At 40.7% G+C, this 9,320-nt stretch overlaps 1 protein-coding gene across 3 annotated transcripts in view; it reads right to left on the bottom strand.

Annotated features, from left to right (window-relative positions):
• The window catches only part of Ocrl (OCRL, inositol polyphosphate-5-phosphatase), a 58,637-nt gene that overhangs the window by 17,046 nt on the left and 32,271 nt on the right, over positions 1-9,320 (bottom strand). For all 3 annotated transcript variants that reach the window (XM_026784859.1, XM_026784858.1, XM_026784860.1), the window contains 5 exons: positions 8,569-8,678; positions 7,012-7,147; positions 3,096-3,206; positions 2,350-2,515; positions 1,926-2,161 (listed from right to left, as the gene is read on the bottom strand). In XM_026784859.1, coding sequence (XP_026640660.1) covers positions 1,926-2,161; positions 2,350-2,515; positions 3,096-3,206; positions 7,012-7,147; positions 8,569-8,678 — 759 coding nt within the window. The remainder of the gene's footprint in view (positions 1-1,925; positions 2,162-2,349; positions 2,516-3,095; positions 3,207-7,011; positions 7,148-8,568; positions 8,679-9,320) is intronic.

Raw genomic sequence — 9,320 nt, forward strand, 5'->3', positions numbered from 1 at the left:
AGAGAGAGAGAGAGAGGAAAAAGCAGGAACAAAGAAAGCTAGGAAATAGGGTTTGGGATGAAATAGAAAAAATCATGCAGAATCATTCTAACAGGTGAAATGCAAAATTTGAAAACTAAGACTATGGTGGCAGGCCTCATGCCGAACAGGAGATGGCCAACACAAAATGAACCCATCCGTTCTGGTAAACATTTTGTCTCATCTTGCTTTGTTTGGGCATTTTTTTTTTGTCCCACTTGTCTTTTGCAAGGCTTCCTATCTTTTGTTTTTATAGTTTTTGTTTGTACGCACATGCACGTGCATTTCTTATAATTTTTTTTCCCTTTTAAAAGAATTCTAGTCTTTTGTCTTTTGTTTGCCTCTTTGTCTGCTTTCTAAAGTCAGAGGAGAAAGAGTGTGGAGTTGGTTGGGTGGGGTGGGAAGGCTCTGGGAGGAGCTGAGGGAGGGGACCTGTGATCAGACTATATTGTATAGTTTTGTTTTTTTTTTTTTTGATACAAAAAGGGAATATGGTGGTAGAAGAAAAACAATTACGAGAAATACCAGACTGGCAGGATATGAATTTCTGTAGAAAATGGGTTTCTTTCAAACACAGGTAAAGCCTTCCATCATGAGAGCTCTATGGAAACAAATAGAATTCCAGTGCTGTAATTGGCTCTGAGTCACAGGTGCAACAATTCCATGGCAACAGCACAGATACAAGTCAGCTGCTGCTCCTACTCTAACCCTTCCTGTGGGATGTTACAATCACTAGCTCTGCCCAGGCCTAAGCACCAATGTGATTTTATACACATGATAACATTTGGCTCTTTACTTCATTATATTTGATAAAAAAGCTAAGAATAAACTTGTAGTGCCAACCTGTACATACATCCAACAATAGTTTCATTTATCAGAAAAGTTTTTAATAGGATGAATTTGCTATTAAGTCATGTATTTTTAATGAAAATAATATACTTTCTCCTCTTAAGACTATAGATATTCTATAATAACTTGGTTTGAGAAAGGGGAGGAAATAATTCTCTTTTCCTTTTTTGAGTCACATTAAGTGAACAAGCCTCAGTGTGCATTATACCCATCTATGGACTGAGTTTGCATCTCAGTTGGCAGAGTGCCTGCCTAGCACGCACGAAGCCCTGGCTTTGATCCCCAACACTGCATAAACCTGGCTTGGGGTGTATACCTGTGATCCCACACTGGGGAGGTGGAGACAGGGAGATCAGAAGTTTAAAGTCATTCTCATTTGAACAGGAAATTCAACTCCAGCCTCGGCTACCAAAGAAAAAAGCTTCTGGAATATTAGTAAAATGTAGACTCAGGCTCCATATGTAAAAATTCTGTTACCACTGGTGAATGGCGATAGGGAACTCTACGTAGAGTAAGCACCCCTAAGACAATGATGCAGGTTCTGTAAGCTTTCCTAACAGCCTGTGTTCTCATCAGCAGCCAAGTTTGATTTGATATAATGTAGGGAGGGATACTGGAGAGGAAGTCAGACAATCTGGGCAGGAGATCTGTCACTAACTTAGTTGACTATGGGCAACTGAATGCCTCTGGACCTCAGTGTTCTTGCCAGCACAATGAGGATAATACCGCATGGTGCCCTTGCCACACCTCACATACATGCCAATTTATGTGAAAGAGTGTGATAAACCTAACAAGCATTAGAGCTTTGAGAGAGCCTTTAATCTTATTTTGGAAGTATACTGCCTACTATAGTCACAACAAGAGTTAACGACACATTAGCCTCTTCTTTTCCCTCTTAGGCTTAATTTAATTTAAGTAGTGCTAAGATAAAGTGACATTCTTCTGTATCATTTGTCAGTTCCCCTGACCCCAGAAGAAGAGAGAAGGCACAGAAATAATGGGGACAAAAACATGCGAATTAAATGTGAAGACGATTTCTGCTTTAGAACGCTGCTCACCAAGTCTATGAGTTTGGTAACAGGAACTTCTCGGATTGGCCTTTTCATTCGACACAAAGCCTCTAAGGATGTACCAAAGCAACTCGGAAGGTAATTCCCGCCGATGGTCAAGAAGTAATCTTTGCCTCGATCCAAATGAAGGACGAGAATATCCTCAATCTTATCTTCACCAGAGTTCAGGATGGTTACAGAGTCTTTGCTGACGTAGACATCAAGAGAAATGTCCACTGTCTCATCTGAAATGAAAGAGATGGTGCATTGTAGCCCAGAGCTTTCTGGTGGAAAAATCAGCTGTCCTCAAAACACAAGAACAAAACAACAATGGGGAAAGGATGGGACACACGAATATAAAGCCAGTGAAGCGAGAGACAAGCGCTTAGAGAACTAGAACTTAAGCCAAGGTGGTGGTAAAGGGGAAACTCACTTGGCTCCAAGTAGCCCTCAAAAGGTTCAGCTCGAAGCCATGGCTTGCAGTATTGGCTGTCATTAAGTTTAGGGATGAAAGAAAAATGGCAGGGAACCTGTCCATTGTTGCTGATCTGGAACTTCTCCTTTTGCAGCTGCCGAAACTTCACATTCTCAAACATAAACTGGGGAACAGACAGACACAACCATGCATCACTAGTAGGGGAAGTAAGTTGGATTATTCATAGACAATATGAATCAAGAGTAAGGCAATTATTAATCATACCTACCACATGTATTCACAGACCGAGACGACTTCCTAGCGTTGGCTTTTCTACATTATTTAGCTAACACCAGCAAAGAAGGTGCTAGGTAACTTTTGACCCTGTTCAAGGCTACTCTGATTCTTCCAGGGATCCTGAGATGAACACAATTGTGGTCCAGGGTGCTTATTCTGTGACTAGGCTCTGTTCCCTCAAACATATGAACTGAGCACCAAACAAGAGTAACTAATATAAGGGCTTCCAAGCGGCTAGGTGCTGTTTTAAGAACTTTTCATGTATTAACTCATGTGAGCCAGGAAAGGGAGCTGCATCTCTGAGGCTTCTTGTGCTCCTCTAGCTACCGAACTGCAAAGCTGACACCAGAACAGAGACAGTCTGACACCAGTGGAGATGTTATCCTTGATGCCCTTTGAAGTGACCCGGTTTCCTCTGTGTTAACTAATAATGGATAGTAGACAGGAAGCTGTCTAGTTTTGCTCACCTCTCTCCTGCTAAGTTCTAATGAAGGAAGGAAGTCATTTTCCATTCTGTCCATAATGCGTACGATATCTTCAAAGACCTTCCGATACCTTCGTTCATCCACAACCTTCACCTAACGGGAAAGAAGGAACCATTTTCAGCTCTACACACTCCTAGCTCATCTCCATCGAAGAGTATCTAATAATTTCAAACTGGGCATTACGGGGACACCTTTAAGATAAACTGTAGTACAATCAACACCCTTCAAAGCTTTAATATCCTGCTTCATCCATAACCTTCACCTCAAAGGAAACAGATTTTTATTTATTCTCATGTAATCTCAACTTCTCTAAGAAGTTCTAATAAATTCTAAAAGCCACTAAAATAAATAAGCATTATAAAATCCACTTTATGGGAAAGATAAAGTCAAATGGCTAAATTTCTGGAAAAGTAAAATCTCTAAGACGTCTGATAATGGTATATATCTGGGTATATGGTATATATTTTTCCTTGCTCCATTGTTAATTATCTGAGAGTGGAGAAAATGAGAACTTGTAATAAAAATGATTTCTTGCAGTGTTAAAACACATCCATTGCTATTTTTAACAAGCAAAAATTGTGAAACTGTACAAAATAATGCTCGAAGCATTTAAGTCCATTAGTTGCTATGCCCGTTGACAGGAATCAGGTAATTGCTCAGATTACTAACAGGAAAGCTATGGTGTTAGGAAACGGAGCCAGTGACCATTTTAGAAAAGGGCCACCACAAAATGTCCTGGAGTAAAACCATGACAACAGACAAGTCATTTGGAGTAATGGGTCAAGAAAGTTTCTAGGTGACACAGCATTTCCAGCTTCCTGACATGGCTGTATTTTTGTAAATATTAAAAGTTCAAACAAACTAATGTTACCACTTGGCATAAGTAATGTAACATCACTGTCATATTCGAGACATCAGTTTCCTTTTTACATAAAGTATAAAATCACAAAAATCCATCTTAAAAAGATTCATGTATACAGCAAAGTTCTGAGGCAGATGTGGGAAACAGTGGAACTAAATGGACTAGGGAGTTTTTTTTTTTTAAAATACATTGCTGCCATAACTTAGAGAACTGAGGAACTGAGGGTTGATCACTTTAACCCCACAGTACGTAAGCGTTAGGTTAAGTTAAATCTTAAATTCTTTAAAAAAAATGTAACTTTTTCTTTCTTAAAAAATATTGTCTGAACTTTCAAGACCACAGAAGCAAGGGCTATTCTAAGATTTGAGCAGTTCACATAACTGGCTCCCTGGCAAGATCTGGAATTCTATGCAGATTCTTTCAGAAAGACGAGGTAAGCAACAGATTCCACCTGGCTGAGGTTTAAAAATCACAGGGGCCTGGGACTATTCTCACATTGTTGAGGTGAGGGGTTCATGGCTCCATCCTTTTTTCTTCTTACAAAGTTCTCTGGGCAATGGGCATTTTCCCTAAAATCTGAGAGCCATCACAGCAGATCACAGAGGCCAGTGCAGGGTAGAACACTGTCTCAGAAAAGCTTCGTCTCAGACAGTCCACAGCAAGTCTTTAGAAACTGACAACAGAACACTTGACTCCTTTGCTAAAAGTCCCTGGGGCCTGTGGTGGTGCCCCAATGTGTAATATAGTTTTTAAAGTCTCTAATAATAGTTAGCACAAGGTTCTAAAGTATGAAGTAGTTACTCAATAAAAGCAAACCTATTCTCTGTGGATTAGCACTACTTAATGGTACATCTAGGATAAGAGGGTAGTGGGAAGAATCTTACCATGGGATACATTCATTTCAGAAAAGGAGATCCCCAACAAATTAGGAATTCAGTATAAAAGGAAAATGAGCTAGATCTTAACAAAATGACCCAGAGAGATATACTATATATCACAAACAAAATTCAGATCAGCACATAGTATAAGACCATTTACAACACACACACATACACACACACATACACAAAACTTTTAAGCAGAAAGACATATGCAGAAGTCTAGCATGGATATAAGACATTTCCACCATTACAGAAAGCACCAATGATGATACACGTCTAGGAAGACAAACACTCATACATGGTGTTGGCCTGGCTAGGAAGTAGGGATTTATGAAAAGTCTCCAGTGGGAGATGACAGTTACTAAAGAGTCTCAGCCTTTTGTGTAAATTCGGCTTAGGTCTCTATTTTAACAAAAAGACAAATTAAATTTTCTTCTTTGTGTGTGCATGCATGTGTGTGCATGTGGCACGCCACACATGTGGAGGTCAGAGGACTACTTTCAGAAGTTGTCTAATTCTCTCTTTCCACCGTGTGGATCCTAGGAATCAAAGTCGGGCCATCAGGCTTGATGACAGGTACCTTTACCCACTGAGACACCTTGCCAGCCCCACAAAGGGCTCATGCAAGTGTTGTATCACTCTCAAGGAAGTCATGCTGGAACTCCCTGAGTTTTTATCTGCTCATCTGTGAAGTGGAAAATATTTAAGTGAGCACTGTTGTGGGAAGTAACTGACGTGCACAAATTCCCTAAAGCCATTTTGGGCCCACAGATACTAGCTGCTCTTTGTTGGAATGGAAGGGAAGGGTGGGGGTGCACAGCTCAGTGATCTGGCAGGTGTTTAGAAGGCACAAAAGCCTGTGTCTGATTCCTAGCATCAAATTAAAAACAACTATGGATACTGGAAGGCGAGAAACAACTCCTACCAAACTGTCTTCTTACCTTTACACAGCACACAGCATGTGCCTCCCCAGCCAAAATATAATAAGATACAAAAACAAGTGCAGCCCAAAAGTGGAAAAAAAAATAAAGTTGTTGGTTGTCTTGAAAATTTTAATATACTCTAAGACCAAGAACTAATTTTGTTTCTCAGGGAAATGCCCTAAAGTCATTCTTCTTTAAAAGAGGACTTGAGGGTGGAGGTGGGAGTGGAGAGATGACTCAGTGGTCACAAACACTGGCCGCTCTTCCAGAGGACCCAGCTTCAATTCCCAGCACCCACATGGCTGCTCACAACTGTCTGTAACTCCTGTTCCAGAAGATCAGACTCCCTCACATAGACATGCATGCAGGCAAAAATGCTAACGTACATAAAATAGAAACAAATAAATCTTTTTAAAAAAGAGGACTCGGGATAAAAGTCACTATAAGACACATGGGTATAAAAAAAAAGACACATGGGTAACACCTATGACAGCAGTCCCTGAAACTGACATAAACAAAGTAACCTGTCTCACTATGCCCTTCGCATGGTTGAACTCATTAATCCTCCTCATGAGTAGGTCCCATTACCACCATACTATGTAGAGTAGATTGACACATAAGGATGCTAAATAAATTGTCCATATTCTTCACAATTACAAAGTGGTTGACCTGGAATGTAAAACCAAGCAGTAAACTACCTAATTCATCCTAGTGAGACTCACAAGAGTTATATTCTGACAGGTTACATGACCACATATGTGGAAAATACACAAGAAGTAATCAAAATATCAACCATCAAGCTTATAAGATAATTTCCACACTCATAACACAGTTAACAATGGGAAAATGCATTCACATTAGAGGTGAAACAGGTTATCAATTCAGCCTAAGATGCAACCAAGTACAAAACAACGTAATATCTATGCTGTTTGAGAGGAACATGCCACTGCAGTGGACAGGACTCTCTTGAATGAGTAGATCTGGTTCTGTTCTGATCAGTCTGTGCCTACATGGAATAAAATATCTGCATATCAGTAAAAAGACGGGATCATGAAGAAATAGAAGGCTAGCATTTGGGAGGGTTGAGGGGTGCTAACCACTTAAATCTGAGAATGATTATTTGCTTAGAGAACATTTATGGCATGCTGGAGTACGAATTTACTCTATCTCCATAATGCTCTGGAAGTAGCTACTTAACACATAAACAAATGAATGAGCAATTAACTATTTACCCCAATATGGAACAGGGCGCTGACAGGCTTGTGGTCACTAGTTTTGAGTTTCATGTGACTCCGGTAATGAAGTTGATTAATATTTATTCCTCTCCAAAGAATTCGGTCACACCAGGCTGGAACTCGGCATTTCCCACTGTAAATAAAGGAATGAGTCACAAACAGAATATACGGCAGGCACTAGGATGTTGTAACACACACTGGTTTAGAATCACATTAGGCCTCTTCTAATATGCTTCCAATGAAGCACATACTTTTCCTTCCCAGGCGGTCCCTGTCATCTTCTCTACATTGCCAGCACCGATAAGGGCCTGTGTATGCTTGTCAGCCACTAAACTCCTAGCACTACTGCCCAGTACAAAGTACAACGTGCCTAGTGTCAAGTAATGGAGGGATGGTTTCCCTAAATTTAGGTCTGCATCGTAAATGTCACCACAGGGAAGGATGGAACAACACCTCCTTAAAATAGCCTTCTCAGAGCCAAGGACAATGGCACTGAGGTTTGATTCTACTGCATGTACTGGATTTGTGGGAGACTAGTCTGTTTGGATGCTCACCTTCCTAGACCTGGGTGGAGGGGGGAGGACCTTGGACCTCCCACAGGGCAGGGAACCCTGACTGCTCTTTGGACCGGAGAGAGAGGGGGAGGGTGAGTGGGGGAGTGAGAAGGAAATGGGAGGAGGGGAGGGGGTGGAAATTTTTAATAAATAAATAAATTAATTAAAAAATAGCCTTCTCAGGTCAGGATCCCATCCTTAATATTTTCTCTTCCTTTGCTCCACCTGACTGCAATGGTACTCCATGATAGACAACTAATGGACTTGAAAACCGCCATTCTCTATTTCTAGGCCAGGTTTAACCTCTGGAGAAGACTAGAGCTTTCTCTTCTAAGAAGTATGGGTCCAGACTTCAGGATGTCTAAGAGGATTATTTTTGTTTTTTTCATTAATGTGTGTGTGTGTGTGTGTGTGTATGTATATATATATGCAGATGTCCTCAAAGGTCAGAGAAGGATGTCAGATCCCTTGGAGCTGGAGTTCCTGAACTTAGGTCCTCTGCAAGAGCACCAAGTATTCTAGCCACTGAGCAATCTTTCCAGGCCCTTACCAGTGGATTCTAATGTGTTCTTAGGACCAAGAATGACTCTGCTTGGAGAACTGCTTATGACTCTTGGTTCTCAGAGTATCCAGAGTCAGTAGCAGAGAAGTAGTTTGGCTAAGAGCATTAGGTAAGCATTAGGGAGGAGGCTAAGAGCCTTAGGTGAGAAATAAAGGTAAGACTAGGGAACACAAAAAAAATCCAAACAAGTTTGCAGAGGTGACAGAAACAAGGTACCAGAGGCAGCTCATAAAATGTCACCAGCCCTGATATCTAATTAATACTTTCCTAATATAAGTTCAGTTTGAAATACTCTTCTGTAATAACACTAAGCCATTAGATTTCCCTCTCTGCATACGGAATGATATAAAAAAATCCTAGCCTGTCAGGAGGGACATGGAAAGGCAGGGTAAAGATCAAGCCTTAACCTCGTCTGCGAGAAGGTTCTTATCACTTTACCTGGAATCCCATCTGTCAGTTTTAGAATCGTACTTGTAAGTGGGAATAAACTTGATTTCCCCTTCATTGAAATCCACAAAGGCTTTTTTCTGTGTGCGCTGAATGTTTAACTGCAGCCAGAAAGAAACACCATGTAAGCACAACAACACTACATTAACAGAGGTGATAATCAGGATGGTTGGTCACTGTTCCCTTTGTAGGGATCCAGTTCCAGAGCCTTTTCAAGTGTGGAAAAATACACAGATAAGACTGCTAATCTTTTGGATTCAATGACAACACTTGTTATTAGCACATTGCCATTTTATTGTCAACTGTGGTCAGGATAAAACTGTGGAAACAAGAATTTCGAATAGTCCTACATTGCTTAGAACTGGACAGGCACAACCTAGCATAATCATAATTACAACACCACCATCACCACCAAAACCATGCATACCTTAAAAGGATAATTCCTGAAACCAATTTCAATGACTAGTTAATGTTTTTTTCTTTTTTTTAAAAAAGTGGGTGAGTTGCTGCAATAGAAAGGGCCCGGTGGTTAAGAGAGCACACTGCTCTTCCAGGGGACCGAAATTTGTTGGATGGCTCACAGCTACCTGTAACTTCAGCTCTAAGGGATCCACAGACTTATTCTGGTCTCCATGGGCACTGCACGTACATGCTCTAACCCATTCATTCTCTCTCTCTCTCTCTCTCTCTCTCAGACACACATACACACACACACACACACACACACACACACACACACACAC

Source organism: Microtus ochrogaster, chromosome X (assembly GCF_000317375.1).
Source record: "Microtus ochrogaster isolate Prairie Vole_2 chromosome X, MicOch1.0, whole genome shotgun sequence".
In the NCBI taxonomy this organism is placed as follows: Eukaryota; Metazoa; Chordata; class Mammalia; order Rodentia; family Cricetidae; genus Microtus; species Microtus ochrogaster.